Source organism: Eublepharis macularius, chromosome 2, assembly GCF_028583425.1.
Source record: "Eublepharis macularius isolate TG4126 chromosome 2, MPM_Emac_v1.0, whole genome shotgun sequence".
In the NCBI taxonomy this organism is placed as follows: domain Eukaryota; kingdom Metazoa; phylum Chordata; class Lepidosauria; order Squamata; family Eublepharidae; genus Eublepharis; species Eublepharis macularius.
In genome coordinates this window covers 25,243,111-25,262,965 of record NC_072791.1, presented here as the reverse complement: position 1 = coordinate 25,262,965, position 19,855 = coordinate 25,243,111, and the positions used below count along the sequence as shown (strand labels likewise).

At 46.7% G+C, this 19,855-nt stretch overlaps 1 protein-coding gene across 1 annotated transcript in view; it reads left to right on the top strand.

The window, feature by feature from the left end:
• LOC129324802 (cholesterol 24-hydroxylase-like) overlaps positions 1-19,109 on the top strand; it is a 50,133-nt gene extending 31,024 nt beyond the window's left edge. The window contains exons 11-15 of the mRNA XM_054972200.1: positions 3,301-3,385; positions 12,586-12,696; positions 14,342-14,430; positions 17,631-17,697; positions 18,589-19,109. Of these exons, the coding sequence (XP_054828175.1) occupies positions 3,301-3,385; positions 12,586-12,696; positions 14,342-14,430; positions 17,631-17,697; positions 18,589-18,750 (514 nt within the window). The 3' untranslated portion in view covers positions 18,751-19,109. The remainder of the gene's footprint in view (positions 1-3,300; positions 3,386-12,585; positions 12,697-14,341; positions 14,431-17,630; positions 17,698-18,588) is intronic.
• Positions 19,110-19,855: the final 746 nt, after the last annotated feature.

Sequence of the window (19,855 nt, the reverse complement as noted above, 5' to 3'; positions counted from 1 at the left end):
CCCAGGTGTTTCCCTCCAACCACTAATCCCTTCTGGGCTCCTTTGCCTAGCTGGCAGGGTGGGGTTGAGTGTGAGCCATCCCCAGCTGAGGGCTCCTTGGCCTTGCTCACGAGGGGCTGCCCCAGCCAGCCTCTGAGCTACTGAACTTGCCTGGCCTTGCTCACGAGGAGCTGCCTTAGCCAGCTTCCATGCTGCCTGCTTGGCAATGCTGGGTGGGGCTACCCATCTCCTCCCCCAGAATGCCTGTGGCAGCCCCCCCTGTAGAGGCTTGGCTTCTAGCAACTCCTGAGCCAGGCTGCTGTCTTCTAGCCCTGGCGTGGCCCTGGGCTGTCTCCAGCTGCTGCAGCAGGGGTAGCTGGCTGGGCTGCCGGGATCAGCCACAGCTGCACCATGTTGGCTGGCTACTGGGCTTCTCTGGCTGAGCTGATTAGGGAAGGTGGGCCCAGCTGCGGCCCCTTGGCTGGCTGCCCAGCTCTTCCCACAGAGTGCCCTCAGCAGCTCCACCTGGAGGGGCTGGCTTCTGAGCACCTCCTGAGTCAGGTTGCCCTCTTCAAGCTGGGGTGGATGCTGGGGCGTGGCTCTGAGTTGCTGTGGCTGCTTCTCCCCCTTTGCAGGTAAGGGCCCTGTTTGGGCTGCTGCTGGGTCCCAATTCTTCCTGCCTCTGCCCTCTCCCTTTGGTGTAGGCAGGTTCTGGCCCTGGCTACTGGCTGAGGTGGCAGGACTGCTGTCTCCTGGCTGCCTCCCCCTGCTTCCTCTTGTTGAGGCCGGGGGCTGTGCCTCAGACCCCGGACACATAGATCTATTTAAAAATAACTATGAGAAATTGTGGATACAAATAGAGACTTGATAAAATGGAACAATCTGAATTTATCATGGTTTGGAAGAATAGCAGCAGTAAAGATGAATGTTCTACCACGTGTGATGTTCTTGTTGCAAACAATTCCAATTATCCAAGACTCTAAACAATTTGACAAATGGCAAAGGAAAATTTCAGACTTTGTCTGGGCAGGCAAAAAACCACGTGTGAAAATGAAAGTATTACAGGATGCGAAGGAAAGAGGTGGTTTGCAACTGCCCAATATAAGACTATATTTTGAAGCAATTTGTCTGGCATGGTTAAAAGATTGGATAACATTAAAAAACCATAAATTGCTGGCTTTGGAGGGACACAAAAAGTTGTTTGGATGGCATGCCTATCTGTGGGATGATAAAGTTAAAGCAGACTCTATGTTTTTGCACCACTATATTCGAAGAAGCCTCTTCACAATCTGGAAGAAGTATAAGGTTTATTTGGAAGATGGAATTCCTTCATGGGTGGTTCCGTATGAAGTAATAGATCCAAGAACTGTCGACAATGAACAGCAACGTTTTACATACAAGGAGATAACACAAATACAATATTCAACAATAAGAATAAAGACAGAAGAAGAGCTGTCTCCTTGTTATGGATGGTTTCAATATAGACAGATCAGAGATCTTTTTAATTCGGATTGTTTAAAAGGAGGAATAAGAATGGAAAACTCAGAATTAGAAGAAGTGATATTACAAGAAGGCAAAAAAGAAATTTCAAAGATTTATAAAGTACTTCTAAAATGGCATACGGAGGATGAAATAGTAAAAGTCCAGATGGTGAAGTGGGCAGTAAATTTCAATAAAGAAATAACAATGGAGGCGTGGGAGCACCTGTGGAAAAATACATTGAAGATTTCAACCTGTACCAATATTAAAGAGAACGTATACAAAATGATCTATAGATGGTACTTAACACCAAAGAAGATTGCGCTAGGAAACACTAATATGTCAGACAAATGTTGGAAATGTAAAAAGCACGAAGGGTCACTATATCATATGTGGTGGACTTGTGAGGTAGCTAAGCAATACTGGGGAGATATAATTGAAGCAATTAATGAGATTTTACAAATCCAAATAAATAAGAACCCAGAATTGTTGCTACTGAACTTGGGAATGGAAGGTGTTCCAGTGCAGTATAGAACATTGCTATTTTACATGACCACAGCGGCAAGACTTTTGTATGCGCAGAAATGGAAAATACAAGAAATACCAACTATAGATGATTGGATTTATAAATTGCTGTACATGGCGGAGATGGACAAAATGACAAGAAAACTTAAAGATCTTGAGCTAGGACAATTTATTGCAGATTGGGGGAAATTGAAACAATATTTAGAAAAAAAATGGGATGTGAAGGGAGAACTGTGGCAGTTTGAGAACTATTAAAATGTGATGTTGTAAACAGGAGAGATAAGCGACTTTACCACTAAGGGGGAATTTAATTATTACAAATCTAAGCTAGTATTATGTTTAAGTAAATCTTACTTAGATTATAGAGTTTAATCAAGGAAGAGTAAAATGGACACATTGGTGGATTAGTGATTTTAATATAGTATATATATAAAACAATTTGAATATGCTTAGAGTAAGAAATATTATGATATATGTGTTATAGAAGAATATAAGTGAAGTCAAGTTAAGTAATAAGAAGGGTTAGGGGTTGGAAAGCTGTTGGAAGTCGATAAGGAGGGGGGAGGAAAGGGTGGGGGTTAGAGTAAATTAGATATGATGGGAATGTATGTATTAAATATGGAATATAAACACACCAATAAATTTAAAAAAAAAACATACTGGGTTCTCCCGGAGAGGGAGATGCATTGGACTCAAGCCCCTCCACCCCTTCTTAGGCCTCAAGTTGCGAGGAGAGGGGGCTTTGGGTCACTCCAGTTATCTTTATCTCATGGGTGGCTCCTTCAATTCCTTCTCTCTCTGAGTGCCTGACAAGGAATAAGAGCCATCTCAGCCATTGCTCTGAGGGTTTGTTGGGTTGCAGCAGCACAGAGTACAGACGCTTGGCTTGGCCCTGCCTCTGGACACGTAATTACCATAGTTAAAGTGTCATTTTTCCCAGTCTGTGGTTTGCATCCTGCCCAAAATTATCTCTAACAGAAAGATTCGCATCAGAAGAATGCAACGTTCTCACATTCACCCTCTTACTGTAGGCCCAGAATGCCCTTCAGTGCTGTCCCTGACATCCTGGGCACCCTTAGGAACAGTGGGAAGGGGAAGCTGGAGGACTGCATTGGAGTACAGAAGCTAAATATGATTCAAAAGGCTACTCTGCTCGAGATCAAACCCCCATTGTCAGCTAAACCTCTGAACATTCTGCTAGCAATAAGGAGATTATAGCAAGGATTGGCCCTGGCAAGGTAAACCCTGATCTTTTCAAACTTAAAAGTCTCCATTTTACAGACTGTAATGGTCCACCCTCCTGTCTCTTCTTCTTAGACTTCAGGCTGAAGTGGATGAAGTCATTGGCGTAAAGAGAGACGTTAACTATGAAGATCTTGGCAAACTCCACTATTTATCACAGGTACAGCTGACAAATTAGGTCAGGGGAGATTCAGAGCTACTCTGAGTCCACTTTGCTATACTGTAACACTGCTTGTAAGAATAACAAAGTGAGTTTCTAAATGAGAACTGAAGCAGGATGCTTTTTGTAATTTTTAGATCGAGGGTATCCTAGAACTTTTTAGCTGTGGTAGAGAATGATGAGAGAGAGGGGCAACGATCCTCATGTGGAAACCTTGTAAAGACTTCTGACTGTTGAACAGAGCAAATAGAATGGTTTTTGTATTGCTCAAGATGGTCCAACCGAAACTTGCTCCCAGCTAGCCAATCCCCCTGTGGGGATTGGACCAGTTTGTTTCGCGGAGCCTTATCCCCCTCCTTTTCCACTTCAGTTTTAAGTTTCGATTTCCACTCCTGGTTGGCCGGGAGGGGCTGTTTGGCTCGACTGCGAGTAGTCACCACGCCCCCAAGTTGCGTAGGCGAGAAGACCGTGTCGACAGTCTCCTCCCGTTTGCTCCTGTGTTGGGGCATGCGCGATAGGGCGTCCGCCAAAAAGTTAGTCTTGCCTGGGAGATAATTTAGAGTGAAGTTGAATTTGGAAAAGAATTCCGCCCATCGCAATTGCTTGGCATTCAGTCTGCGTGGGCTTCGGAGGGCCTCCAGATTTTTATGATCTGTCCAAACCTCGAAGGGGTATCGCGCCCCCTCCAGCCAATGTCTCCAATTAGTAAGGGCTGCTTTTACTGCAAAAGCCTCCTTCTCCCACACATTCCAATTTCTTTCCGCCTCCGAAAATTTTCTAGACAAGAACGCACAAGGCCGCAACTTTCCATCCTCCCCCTTCTGCAGTAAAACTCCCCCTATTGCCGTATCGCTGGCGTCGACTTGCACTACGAAAGGGGACTGTTCGTTGGGGTGGGAGAGGATGGGTTCCGTTACAAATTGCTTTTTTAAGCGTTCGAAAGCAGTTTGGCAATCGGAGGTCCATTGTAGTTTGGAGGAGGGTTTCTTAGCTTGGTCCCCTTTATCTTTTGTTTTCAATAATTCTGTTAAGGGGAGCGTGATTTGGGCGAAATTTGCTATAAAATCTCTATAGAAGTTGGCAAAACCCAGGAAGGATTGTAGTTCTTTACGGGTGGTGGGTGTTTGCCATTCCTGAATCGCTTGTATTTTGGTTGGATCCATTTTTAACCCCTCTTGGGAGATGCAATACCCAAGGTAAGTGAGTTCGGTTTTGTGGAATTCACATTTGGACAACTTGATGGGCAGTTTATTATTCATCAAGGTGGCCAGGACCTTTTGTACCATTTGAATATGTTCTTGCTCTGTGTCTGAATAAATTAAGACATCATCAAGGTACACCACCACCCCTTTGTACAGAAACTCGTGCAGAACTTCGTTTATCATGGACATAAATACAGACGGGGCCCCCGTCAATCCAAAAGGCATAACTAGGTATTCATATTGTCCGAGGGGCGTATTAAATGCGGTTTTCCACTCATCCCCTGCCTTGATACGGACGTGGAAGTAAGCATCTTTTAAGTCTAATTTTGTAAAGATCTTACCTTGGGCCACGACGTTGAGAAGGTCTCGGATGAGTGGTATCGGATAGGCGTTGTTGGTGGACACTGCATTAAGTCCTCGAAAGTCCGTGCACAGTCGTAGTCCCCCATCCTTCTTTTTCACGAAGAGAACCGGAGCGGCGTGGGGGCTGTTGGCTGGGCGGATGAACCCTTGTTGGAGGTTGGTGTCGATGAATTTCCGGAGCTCTTCTCGTTCATGGAGACTCATGGGATAGAGTCGTCCTTTGGGCAGTGAGGCTCCGGGTAAAATTTCCACCGCACAGTCCGTTCATCGGTGCGGGGGTAGGGTATCAGCTTCCTCCTCGGAAAAAGCGTTTAGAAAAGGCCAATACGGTTCGGGTATTTGGCTGATTTCTTCTTGAGTAAGAAGGGCCTTTTCAGTATGAGTTGGATCATTGCCCCAGTTTTGGTTCCAACGGTGATTTTTGCAGTTGGCATGACTGAAGGTGATACATCCTTGTGCCCAGTCTATGTAGGGATTGTGATCACATAGCCACTTGCTGCCTAGAATTAACGGGTATTTGGCAGTGGAGCTGATGACAAAAGACCTCTTTTCCCAATGTTGTCCCATGCCTGTGATCACTGGGATGGTCTCAGTGGTAACAGGGTTCATATTGGTGCCATCCATTTGTTCAAAGATTACTGGATTTTGTAATTCCCGAGTTGGTAAGACTAGTCCATTGACTAGAGCTGGGGCGATGATGTCTCTCGAACAGCCCGAGTCGATAAGGGCTTGCACTCGGATGTGCATTTTTCTCTCTGGGTTGATTAGAGTCACTGGCATGAATAAGATGGACCCAGGCGGCCGGTTCCGTGCAGGGACGGGCTTGGGGCGGATCTGTCGTTTGGGCCCTTTTACGACAGATCCATCTCGTTTCCCGACTGGGGGCTTTCTGGATTGACTTCGGCGTTTGGGGAAGCGGGGTCGTATTCCATTACTTCTTCCGCTTCCAGTCCTCTCTCTGAGGCGGGCCTTTGGGAAGCGCCGCGGCCTCTGTTCGCGCGTGGCGCGGGAATCGGGCGTTGGAGAATAGGAAATGGAGCAAGGGTTGGGCGCCGTAGTTGAAGCGGAGGTCTTTGCACAGGCCGGTAGGGGCATTGTGCTGCAAAGTGACCGGCTTGTCCGCATTGCAAACACAGCCCTTGTTGCCATCTAGCATCTCTCGCTCCACGGGTGGCATACCCAGCTCCCCGTCCTCCCTTCTGTAAAGTCAAGGTTCTTCTTTGTCCCGTTTGTTGTTGTTGTTAAACCAAACGGACTTCCAAAATGCGATTCTCAACTTCGCATGCAAGTTGGATCCAACCTAACAGCGTAGGGGGATTGTCTTGCATGAGGGCTCTGTCCAAAAGTCTCGGGTTTAGTCCTTGCTTGAACAGAATGATTTTGGTGGACTCCTCACACCTAGGGCATTTGGCGGCCAATTGTCGGAATTTCGTGATATAGTCTCTCGCCGACATGCTGCCCTGTTTAATGGCTTGCAATTCTGTTCGGGCCCTGGTTTCCTCTAAGGGGTCTTCATATTGCGCTCGAATAGCATCCACCAACCCCTGGAGAGTATTAAGTTCCGGGGCCCCGATATTGTATAGTCCTACATACCAGTCCGCTGCTTTGCCTTGTAAGCGGGAGCCGAGATGTTCAATTTGACTGGCCTCGCTGCCGAAGAGGTGTCCCCACCGGTTGAAGAATTGCACGACTTGCACTAGGAAAAATCCCAGTTTGGAGGGATCCCCATCAAAAGTAGCTTCCAGTTGCACCCAACCCATCGGGAGGTCTTGCCTCGGAGCCGGTGCTGGGTAGAAGTCCATCGGAAGCATCAATGGCGCTTGAGGTATGGGGGGACCCGGTTGTGGTAGCGGTGCTGGTTGCGCTGGCGGCGGCATTACCGGTTGAGCCGGGGGTGGCGGCCTCGGCTGGGCTGGCGGTGGTGCTCTCGGCTGGGCTGGTGGTGGTGCTCTCGGCTGGGCCGGTGGTTGCAGTCGTGGTCGGACAGGCGGCTGCAATCTCGGGCGGGCTGGTGGTGGCAATACAGGAGGTGCTGGCAGTAGCGGTTGAGGTGGAGGTGGCCGGTGCGGCTGAGTAATGACCGGCCGCTGAGGGACGGGTTGGTGGGGTTGTAGTGGTGTAGGCCCCACCGGTTGGTTCGGAGGTGGTATTACGGGCTGCTCAAGTGGCAAACGTATCGGTTGCTGCGAAGGAGTTAATTGCGGTCGAAGCGGAAGGGGCCGCAGCGGCGAAGGCCTGATGGGTGGTGGGCCGCGCGGGCTTGCCCCTCTCGGCGTCGTGTCTCTGGGACGCAAAGGCTGGTCTTGTGGCGTCGGGGCGCTCGGGGTTTGTTGAATGGGAACCACTTCTAGCGGTCGTTGCGGTAGTTCCTCCTCGGAAGGGGCCGGAGGCTCTTCCGTCTGGTCCGGCCGAACTGTCGTTGGAGAAGCGGGAGGGGGTATCACCGTCGTTTCGGTTGGACGGGTTGGCCCTTCTTCCTCCTCTCTAGGCTCCTCCGCTGGAGTCTCCTTGGGAGATGGATCCCCGTCCAATTTAGGGGTTTCCGTCGGAGTCTCTCCAGGTACCTCAGCTGTATCCCCGTGCGGCGGGGTTTCGTCTTTTCTAGGGAGTTCCGCGGGCGACTCTCCCGGTTCTCCAGGATAGTATTCCTCCTCTCCCGAAGGCAGCGGCTGCTGCGGGGCGTCCTCCACTGGATAGGACATGACACTTTGGAGGGTGGCGATTTGTACCGCCATTTCTTCAGGTGAGATTCTCTCCCCTGCCCCCATCGCTGAGATTAGGTGAATGGCATGAGCCAAACTTTCCTCCATATCAATCAGCCTAGCTTCCAACTGTTGTATTCGGCTAGGACCCGGTTGCCCCATCACGGAACCTCCTTCGGTTGTACTCACCGGGGAAAACGGCCCCCAAGGCGGAGGATCTCCTTGATCGACTCGTGATCTCGCTGCTAGGATTCCTTTGGCTAGGCCCGTCACTGCCGAGATGCCGGAATCTACAGCATGGGTGCGACTTTGCATTTGCACCCAACTACGTTCAGGAACTTCCGTTGGCTCTTTCCATGGGGCAAGTTCCGAATAATCCCAACTCAGGGCGCCGCGGCGAGATGTGTTCCCGTCCGTCTGTTCGGCCGTCCTGTTCCAAAACAGCCATGGTTGGCTGCTATCCAGCTCAGGGACAGTCTCTAGGCTTCGGCGTCCATCCATCGAAACTCTTGGATGAAGCCCTCCGGCCCTGCGCTCTCGCGTTTCTCGGGGTCTGGCCCCCCACTCCGACGGGGTGGGTAGCGAGATCAAGGGGAGAGCGGTAGCCGTCGGCCTTGTCCCTTCACTGCTGAGGTCGATGAGAGGCGGTGTAGACGTCGAAGCTCCAGCCCCGGCTGGCACATGAGATTCTTGGGGCTGCACTGTTTGACTGTCGGGGGACGCATACGGATCAAACAAAGGATCCCTGTCCGGGACTACCTTGGATTCCGCTGGGCCCGACTCAGGCATGATTGGTAACAAAATGTCAGCTTGTGGCTAGATAAGGCTCTTCCTACAGGTTCCCTTTCAAAAGCAAACAGGAGTCCATTGATTGAACAAGGAAACTTTACTGCAGAAAAGGTCCATTATAGTCCACTGTCCTGAATAGGAGACTCAGGATGGTACACAGTCATTGTTACCAATGAAGGGCAAAGCATGAGGTACAAAGTAACAATACCCATCTGGATTTGCCTCCCCCCACAGTTCTCAAAACAACATCTCTCAGTCCTGGGAAGCTGCTCTCCTTCAAGGCCAATGCCTGGTGGAACGGTGTTAGACAAAACAGTCGCCCCCGGTGGGAATGCTGCCTGGGAACTGGTGCACCTGGGAAGAAAGCACTTAAACACTAGAAGCATTAGAAAATGGAGTCAGTACAGTTTAGATATACACTGGACCTGACACACTTACACATTCATTGACAAGAGTCCCGTGGCGCAGTACAAGCAGCCCAAGCTCTGCTCACAACCTGAGTTCGATCCCGGTGGAAGCTGGGTTCAGGTAGCTGGCTCAAGCTTGACTCAGCCTTCCATACTTCCGAGGTCAGTAAAATGAGTACCCAGTTTCCTGGGGGTAAAGTATAGATAACTGGGGGAGGCAATGGCAAACCGCCCCGTAAAAAGTCTGCCAAGAAAACATTGTGATGCGACATCCCCCCATGGGTCAGTGATGACTCGGTGCTTGCACAGGGAACTACCTTTACCTTTTTTACACATTCATTGACTACGATATTGCTTTAATTCTGTGTGTTCTGCAAGTCTGTGACCTTAGTGCACTCAGCCAGTCATAAGAACATAAGAAGAACCCTGCTGAATCAGACGAGTGGTCCAGCATCCTGTTTCACGTAGAGGCCAAGCAGATACCCTGGAGGACCCACAAACTGGGCATAGAGGCCAGGGCTTTACTCTCGAAGCTGTCTTCTTGCTTGAGTACTCAGAAGTTTGCTGTCTCTGAATTTGGAGGTTTCTTTTGGTCCCCTTGGCTAGTGATTATTGATCAGCCTGTCCTCCATGAATCTTTCCAAAGCCCTTTTAAAGTGCTTTATGCTGATGCCCATCAATACATCCACAGGCAGCAAATTACACAATTTAATGTCTTGCTCAGTAAAGGAGTATTTATTTATTATTCCACCCTCCCTGCCAGCCGGGCTCAGGGCAGATCACATCATTTAAAATACAATAAAACATGATTTTATATGATTGTACATAAAACCATTAAAAGCACTATAACCAGGGGTCATTTTGTAGAAAAAGAACTGCAGGAACTCATTAGCATAACTCATTAGCATATGCCACGCCCCTTGAGATCACCAGAAATGTGTCATTAGCATAACTGATTTGCATGTGCCATGCCCCCTGGCATCACCAGAAGTGTGTCAGAAGGCAACACCCACCCCTCTGGCTCCTCTCCTAAAATCTCCAGGTATTTCCAAACTGAGACCTAACAAGAACAAGAACAGTGTCCTTCTATAGTGCATTTCTAGACAGATTAGAGCTCGCCACAGAGAACAAAGCCTTTTAAACAGAATTTTAAAAATTAATATTAGAAGGGCACACTGTACAGCTGGGGAGTGGGGGACAGAACACAGTGTGTTAGAGCTTTTCTAGACAGAACTCAGAGAACAAAGCCAGCAAAACACAGATACTGGGGGGGGGGATACTCACCACTGCTTGCAGGCCCGGAGGAGCACCCATGCTGGCTGCAGTGGAGCTGGCTGGCCGCAGGACCCGCTCTGGAGGCCGCTGTGGGCCACGTGCTACTTTGACCGGCTGGGAGGATGGGCTGCACAGGATGCCTCGACTGGCCAGCAGACCAGGAGGACAGGCTGTGCAGGTCTCGAGCTGTCTCTACCAGCCAGCAGGCTGGGAGGATGGGCTGTACAAGCTGTAGCAGCACTGGCTGGCCACGGGGCCAGCTCCGGAGGCCACCATGGCCTATGGGCTGAATCGACCAGCCAGCAGCCCGGGAGGATGGGCTGCGCAGGCTGCAGTGGCACTGGCTGGCCATAGGGCTGACTCCATAGGCTGCCACTGGGGCCACGTGGCACCTCAACCAGCCAGCAGGCTGGGTGAATGGGCTGTGCAGGCTGCAGCAACACCAGATGGCCGTGGGGCTGGCTCAGGAGGCCACCGCATGCTGCCTCAACCAGTTTGCAGGCCAGGAGGATGGGCTGCGCAGGCTGCAGTGGGCCAGGGAGGAAAAGGAATCATGTGGGCGGCGCCACCACCCACGTGATCTCTTTTCAGACGATCTGGAATGGCGTTCCAGTACGTTCCCCCTCAAAATGAGCCCTGACTATAACAATCAAAACTAGATTTTTACAGTACTAATATGATTTCCAGGTGGCAGCAGTTCCTGCTCAGCTATTTACTAGGCCTCACTTTGGGTGTAGTAGGCAGCAACTATTGCCATTTCTAGAACCCTCAACCCTCTTGTACACGTTTCCCAAGCATTCATAAAACAGTGGTTTGAATTCAGATAGTTTTTCTGTTCAGTTTCATTCAGTTCCCCTCCTTGCCACAGCTTGCGTGGCTTTTGTATATGTAGGTTCACTGATCCCCCAGCATACCGTTTTTGGTGGTCACATGACCCCTTCTACCTGCAGAAAAGCTGGATGCATCCAACCCACTATTTTGAACCCGAGGGATATGCTGTATTCTAATCCAGACAGCCCAGGGTAATGAGTTTTCTCTCTACTGTTAGCTGTAGTTTCCTTTTAACTCTCAATGTGTTCTTACATGACCCTCAGGATTCTCTGCCTATCCTGTTTTAATTTTTTTTTTTTTGAAAAACATGAGTAATGCTGCATAGAAATAACACAATATAGAAATGGGCACGAAACGGGGGGAAAAGAACCCTGAGTTTCATGGTTCGTGTTCCATGAAATACGAACCACGAACTTTCATAAAATTGTCCTGTTTCATGAAACGATTCATTAGGTTTGTGATTGGGGCCCTATAATGGCCCCCTTTGTTCCTACAGATACCAAACTTGCAGGGAGACTTCAGCAGGCTCTCCTCCAGCCACCCTCCAAGTAGCTCTCTTCAGGCTCTCTTTACTTTTTCCTTCTGTCCTACTTTCTGCCACTGCTGGAAGAAAAGTCAAGCGGAGCGGATCTGCTTGGGTTTTCCTCTCTTCAGGTTCTCTTTGCTGACTTTTCCTTCCCATCCTCCCACTGCTTTGACATGCCTCTCCCCCCCCCCGCCTCCAAGTTATCGAAGGAAAAGCCTAGCAGAGCAGATCCACTCAGGACCTGTTCCGGGGAACTTGGGGGTGGGGAGAGAGCAGCAGGAGGACTGGAGGTAGAGAGTCAGGGAAGGGTTCCTGAAGCTGGCAAGCAGTGAGCAGCAGCAGAAGGAGCTGCTAAGGCTGCCACCGCCGCTGCTATTCCGCCATCCCATTCTTAAAAACGGAGAAGGGAAACAGAGAGCGGAAGGAATCTCCAACTACAGTTCCCAGGTAAACTTGCACAGACCCGCATTGCTCAGCTCTCAGGTTGGCAGGGAGAGCTGCCTGTTAAGGTTATGTGGGCTAAGAATGGGGTTTCCACGACAACAAAAAGGTCTGCAGACATTCTGGCCCTATGTTGCCTAGGGAATCAATGGATTGGTGCCAGCCTGTCAGGCATCATGAAGCATTCATGAATCGAATGAATCAGCCCCCAAAGTTGTGGATTTCATCAAAAGTACGGCCTCACAAAACACATTTTCATGATACATGAATCAGCCCGATTGTCACGAAATTTGATTCGTATTTCGATTCGTGCCTGTGTCTAGCACAATACCTTTTTAAAAATCTCCACGTATTTGCCAACACATTTGATTCCCTTTTCCCCACTCTAAAAGGCAGGCTGAGTGGTGGACAAAAACAACAATTTTTCTTTAATCTTCCTTCTTCTTGATGAGCATCCAGATTAACCCGCATTTTGGAGTCTTCCTCAGAGGAGAAACCATACATATGGTTTACATATATCTGTAGAGTCGTGAAGATTAATAGTCACAATGATTTTTTGCTAAAAGAGTGCAGAAAAGTAGTACAAACACAAGGAAGATAAGATGTTAGAGAAAGGCATGGTTTCTCTATCTAAACTGAGTTCAATTGATCTTCGTTGTCTCAGGTTCTCAAAGAAGTCCTGCGATTGTACTCACCGGTTCCAACCACTTTACGCTGGACAGACACTGAAAATATCATTGAAGGGGTCAAAATTCCAGCAAACACCACCCTGGCTGTGAGTCTATTGAATGGACTGCTGTGTACGATTATTTGAAGTGTAGGCTGCCTGCAGGCGTACATCGTTTTAGTTGTGAGAATACCGTGGATCTGTATGCATTACACATGGTCAGATATATAAGCTTCCTTGGAGAATCTCACTCAGGAGCAAACCGTGCTTCCAGTTTCCAGCATAAGGCAGCTATATAAAGTATCAGCGAAGCAGCCCCATCGCCTTCCTCGGGCCTCCAGCTTACTCTGCTGACAGATGGCAGTCATGAAGTTGCTTCCCTCTCCAAAGCAACGTTTGAGGCTTTGTTAAAATTGGCTTGGTTCCAGCTTGCCCTCAGCATCCTGGTGTAAAGTGAAACTCCCTGAGCCTTCTTCTGCTCACCTTTTAGATTGATTTAGGACTGCTGAGTTGTGCTTGCCAGGCCTAATGATTTATAATAACATTTACCCAAAGTTCCTGCCAAATAGGATCCTCTCTGCTGTTTCTATGCATGTTTCCCCAGTATCAAGCACTCTCACTTTACATAAGCAGGGGCAATCCTTGACAAGCAGCTGTGTCAGCTTCTCAGTGAATAATGGGAGGAAGTTCACAATGTAATCCTAAACAGAGTTACTCCCTTCTATGTCCATTGAAGTCAGCATCTTTTGGGGGATATCAGCATGTTGGGGGGGGGGGGGCGCTCTCCCAAGTCCTAAGGGGAAATTGGTGGAAATCAGTATAAATATATGTATAAGTACTGGCACATTTTATAAAAACAAAAAAGCACTGGATATACCTCTGCTTAGTATTGTACTCTTCCTCACATATTACACAAAGTTTGGTGAAGGTTACAGCCAATGAGAATTTAATCTCAGATGGATTGTGGAGAAAGTAGGGGAGTTATAACCAGAAATGTGTTATAGTTCCCTTTTCTTTAGACCTGGGATGCTTCTCCCAATGTGCCTAAAATTTGGGAAGGTGGTATTCCTTGAGACAGCTGTACAGTCCCTGAGAATTTCATCTTGGGTAGATATCTGTGGATAGGAAGTTGCTGGTGGAAATGGGTTTCCCAATGAAAATAATTTAGCAATCACCAGATTACAAAAATTACCCCAAACTCATGATAAAATGAAATTAAAGGTCTCAAATAAAAACAAAATCCAGATGAAATTGCAGTGCCTGTCTCTACTGTCCATGCACCTATAGTCATGTGAGCAAGGCAGCTAAATCTTTCTTGATGCCCAGTTTGTTTAGGTGTCTCTTTCTGCACACATTCATGCAGCATTTACAGCACATGGAAGTGAAGCTTCAGAGGCATTCAGAGGAACCTACAATGCTGTGATACAGCAGGTGCATTCCAAGGGCAGGTGAATCCCTTAAACTAAATGATGGAGAAACAAGTCTAACAAATGCTGAAATGAATGTAATTGAAGCAGCTAGGATTTGTTCTGCAAGACTACAGGCAGATAAAAATTTCATTCTAACAATGAGGTTGACAATACAATCCTAAACAGAGTTTCACCCTTCTAAATTCCATCCGTGTCAATGCACTTAAAAGGGTGAAACTCCCTTTAGGATTGCCCTGTAAATGTTATTTAGCTGTTTCTGAGGGTTACTATTGATTGTTGTATCTTCATACCCGCAAGCGTAAATAGTTCTCTTCTCTTGGCAGTTCAGCATGTATATCATGGGGCGCATGGAAAGGTATTTCAAGGATCCACTGACCTTTGATCCTGACCGATTTGGCAAAGATCAGCCAAAGTGAGTGAATCATCTGATATGTGATGAAAACGGTTTTCTTTTTGTTGAAAGAACATTTCAGTAAATATTAGAAACTTGGTGGTGGTGGAGAGTGCCCTGTTTTGGGAATATATGTTTAGTTTGGTTTAGTTTAGTAACTTAGCAGAGTAACATAGCTGAGTTATTTAGGCAGAAGCATTTAAACCCTTAAAAACGTGCATTAATTAATCTTCAGACAAAATCATAGAAAGATAGAACTTACAGTTTTATTGTAGCAGATTTCTTCCATAGCAATATTTTGTAGTAGAAGGGAAGGATCTTAATCTAAAGAGTTACATTCCCTATTCTAATACCACATCCTGAAAAGTAGGCGGCAAGGTTGTAGGTGTAGACAAAAGGGGCTCCATGGAGGAGCATGGAGGATTTACATCATTCTTCTTGGAAGACCATGTGGGAAGAGAGAAATTTCCCAAGAGGCACAGAGGCAAGAGAGGAGGAGTCAGTAGGTGTTCCCACATTACACAAGAGAGTGGCAGATTGCTAGACTTATACATTACATTCAGAGACATGCAGCAGCACCCCCCCCCAGTGCCCAAAGCAGGCTGAGTTGCCTATTCCAACACCCTGAAATCATAGCTGACTTAGAGCCAAGCCACAAGTGACGCCTGACACAGGTTGGACACTTGTTAGCTTCCCTCAAGTTTTGATGGGAAATGTAGGTGTCCTGGTTTTACAGCTTGGGTCTAGATTACGGCTGCAAGACCAGGATGCCTACATTTCCCATCAAAACTTGAGGGAAGCTGACAAGTGTCCAACCTGTGTCAGGTGTCACTGTGTCAGGCTTGGCTCTTATGCTGACCCCTGGGCCGATTCCAGACGACTAACTGGAAGGAGCTTCATGCCGCCATGTTCCGGATGGCGACATCACGCCAAACTCGTGCAAGAAAACGCGATATTTCGCGTTTTCCCCATCGTAATCCGGAACATGGCGGCATGAAGCGCCTTCCGGTTAGTCGTCTGGAATCGGCCCTGGTGGAGCTTTCATGGCAAGAGACTAAGAGAGGTTTGCCATTGCCTGCCTCTGCAACCGTGGTCTCTGCTGGAGGTCTCCCATGCAATTACTAACCAAGGCAGACCCTGCCTAGCTTCTGAGGTCTTTCGAGATGAGTCTCACCTGGTCTATTCAGGTCAGGGCATTAGAAACTTAAGAACATGAAAAGAGCCCTGCTGGATCAGACCAAAATTCTAAGTAGTCCAGCCTCCTGTTTGCTACAGTCGCCAGTCCAATGCTTCTGGGAGGCTCTGAGGAATGGAAGGAATGGGACCCAATGCCCATCATGGACCTAGCCATTCACCAAGGCTGGGAAGGTGGTCAAGGCAGGGTGAGTTTAGGTGAGGCTATTGTTGAAGTCACCAGTAGCCCTGGAAAGTGTGATGGCCTCTTCATTGATCCAGCTGGCTAATGGTAGCCAGGCATTCAGCTCTCCAGCCCCATGACTGCACATGAATGTGGGCATGCCTATGGGATGTGGTGGAGGGAAGGAAGCAGATAGGAGGAGAAAGCAAAGGGAAAGAGGAGGAATGAGAGAGAGTGGGAGAAGGAGGTGGGGAGCAATTAGAGGAGGTGGAGTCTATCTTTGGAAAGAAGAGAGAGGCAGAAACCAGGGAGACTGGAAGGGGAAAGTGGCCAGTTGCTTGGAGGCAAGGGAGAAAGGAGCAGGGACTCACAAAGTAAACTTCCTCGGTCAAGAGGAAGCCACTCGCTCTTCCCCCTCCCTCAGGGGCCAGAGTACGATGTGGCAGCAGTCCATCCCCTGAGTAGGAAGAGTAGGTGAGTGAGGTAATTATTCTGTGGTGCTGTATTGTACATTTATTAAGTGACACACATCACTGATGGTTGCCACTGTGGTGTTCATTCTTATTTATTGATAAACAAAGGCTTGAGGACACTATCCGTGCCTTCTTAAGCAGACACTGAAATCTACAGGTTTAGAAGAGCGAAACTATGCTTAGGATGGCATTGTGCGCCACTTATCTGAGCATTCATGGGAGTGGTGCATACACTACTGGTGCATACATCTGCAGCAGGAACTTAGGCCGTAACATGGTCTCTTCTCTCCCATGAAGCACCATGCCTTACATGTCTGGACCAAACCTAATATATCACCTTTGGCGGATCAGATCTAAATTCCTTCTTCTCCTGACTTCATGTTCTCACTTCAAGGCCACCCAAAATCTCCCAGTCGTTTGCCTACACAGAGATAGTGATGAAGAAAATGAGGAAGAGGTTGTTGATGTGTCACTGGTGTTACTAGAGCAGTCATCTGTGTTGTTACACAATCCAACTCCCTTCCCTCCCAGAGGTGTGAGTTTTTGTGCGCTTTATTGCTTTAAGGAAGAACTGAGTGAGAAGGCATGATGCTGTATACACAGATGACCACTAGAGGAACATCAGGCACCTTTAAACAACTTGTTCTTATAACACTTCTTAGGGATGCTAAATTGGAAGGAAAAAGCTGGCCTTTAACAGCAGGTTGAAATGCAGAAATCATAGGATGGAAACAAGCATTATCGCTTGCTTAGATGTCAGAACTGTGGCTAGATAATGTCCTTACTCCAGATTACCTTCTGCAATCAGACAAAAGCCCGTTGTTTGTAAAAGTTTACTGAAGAAAGAATGCATTATAGTCCACGAGCCTGAATACAATATTCAGGATGGTACATGTGAATTGTTACCAATGACAGGCAAAGCATGAGGCACAAAGTAACAGATCCCAGCAGGCCCAACCTCCCCCCATAGTTCTCATAACAATCCCTTTGAAGCTCGGAAAGCGAAAGTCCTTCGAGGCTGGAACAGCGATAGCCAAAACATTCCTCCTCTGGGAGATAGCTGCCTGGGAACATCCTGGCACCTGTGAAGAAAGCACTCATAATACTGAAAGGATTAAAATGGAGTCTCTTTGGCACTAGCATACCTGAAAGTATTCTGAACATGACAAGCTGGTGGGAGAAGTTAGAAGTATTATGCATTAAATCGATTAAGCTCAGTTCTTGAACTGTTAATATTGTCCCTACTGTAAAGAAACTGAGGCATGATCATAGAGATAGGGTTCTTTTTTACCTAAAGCAGCTTGGGTTTGCAATGATTACTTTTAAGGAAGTGTATCTTGTTTACACAAAACCAGTAAAATGACTGGTGTCTGTCCTGAATTTATTTTCAGGCCGTACTATTCCTACTTCCCATTTTCCTTGGGGCCTCGTTCCTGCATTGGGCAGACATTTGCACAGGTAAGCTAGTCAACATTGTCGGAAAGTGGAGGACAGTGCAATGCTCCTTGGTAAAGAGCACATCTGTGCTTCAGAGGGGGCAGAAGAGCTAGCAAGGTTAGAAAGGTCAGTCCCTGTATCCTTCCTCTTGTCCACTCTGCTGCTCTATCTTTGTTACCCAGAATGCTACTCGTAGGGATTTCTTCCTTCCGTCTCACTTCTTCTCTTTGTGCTTCTCTCCGTAACTAACATGAGGGCAGGATGCGCTGTCTGCAATCTCTCTCCATCCTCACCTCATTTTTCTTGCTTTCTTGTCTCAGTACAGCACATTTCTGTCTCCTTACAATAAAGAGGCTTCGATTTCTTTTCTAAAGCAATATGCCTCATGGGGATTTTTTTTCAAAAGCAGCACCCTACTTCTGTTGTGATAGTATCTGCCCAAAATCCATTAGGGTTGTCTAGTCTAGAACTGCTCATCCTTTTCTCCAGCCTGCAGTAAAAGGAGATTTGGTGGTGGAAAGGACAGCAGGCCAGGCACATAAGGTTTTAATGAGGCTGGCATCATCTTCTGGAGGATGCCACTGAAAAGAAATCAAGATGATCCTGGGAAATTTGTTGGATGGCTTATTCCTGAGGCAAAAGTATGGAAAGTATTGAAATTCTGAACCACATTAAAAAGGGCAGATGCTGCCACTGACAAGGCTGTAGATCTTTTGGGGAGCAAATGGACCCCGAAAAGGAGGATTCCTCTAGCAGGAGGTACCAGGCCGATCTACCTTGGCTGACTGGTGAGCAGTTTGGCCCTGACCCCACTTTGTCCCATGTTGTGAATGAACAGAAATGTCTGTGTGCTCCTGTATGAAAACTACTTTGGTCAACTCTCACTATGTCTTTTGATTTTTTTATTTACAGATGGAGGCTAAAGTGTTGATGGCTAAATTTCTGCAGAGGTTTGAATTTCAGCTGGTCCCACCACAGAGCTTTAAACTTTTGGACACTGGAACACTGAGGCCATTAGATAACGTTGTATGCAGACTGAAGCTACGCAACCCTCTTGCTTTTGAAAGAGATTGAGAACAATATTGATGACAACAGTTTGGAATTGCGACAAGAAAACGCTAAAGTGTATTTCATAGATGAATTAAGACTGAAATGTATCATAATGGAATTTGCACTGGGATTAAGAGGGTTTGCGGTATGAATTAAACACTGAATTGATTAAACTGGAAAGGGCCAACAAAGGCGGCCCCAATAATTCAGCAAAAACTGATGTTACTGAAAGACAGTTCGATGTGTGCCATATTATGATGGCACAAAAACTTGTGTAAATGTGTTGCACATGCAAGTGTATGGAAACATGGGCATGTGAAGTTCTGTACATGCTTATGGCAGTTTCCACTGGGCAGGAGTGAGCCCATAAAATTCATGTTCTGGCCATATATAATACAAATAGAAAAGAGATTTATATATATTTAGACAGAAAATGATAACCAAACACACGTGGTTAACATATCGTGACATATTAGATTTTCAACAAAGTGAATATAAAATGAAATTGAGAGATTTTTTAAATTCACAAGAATTGTCAATGGTTTTTCTAGTTGCAATTATTAGATTTAAAACTGATAAAAGACTGTACAGATTTGATCAATCCATGACGGTATTTGAATCAGAATTATATGTGAATGATGAACATTAGACATTTTCTAAACATTAGACATTATCTGAATTTACTGTTACCCGGAAACCCCTTATTGGCTTTTTGCAGGAAATGGAAAGAAATGAACTGATGATTTGTGCTTTTGAAGACTGTGATGAAAAAAATTTTTTAGGGGGAAAGGAGAAGTATTTTTATGGTAATTTTAGAGTGAGTGTATGATATATAATGACTATATATCTTTCACAGAGAAAATTGGAGATTATTCCTATATCTTTCTATAAGTCGTGTTCCTTTTTTTTCTTTTTAATTTTTCTTTATTAGCCTTTTTATATTGTTAAAAAATTCTTTTTAAAAAAGGAAAAGATATATATGGATTGTCGTATAGGTAAAGTACCAATCTGTCATGATTGTTTGTCCAAAATCATGTGATAGGTACACATTTTCATAATTGTTTTCATAATCATGTTTACAAATTGTGCGGCAGCATCAGAAAAGGTTGGAAGGAACGTACTAAAAAAG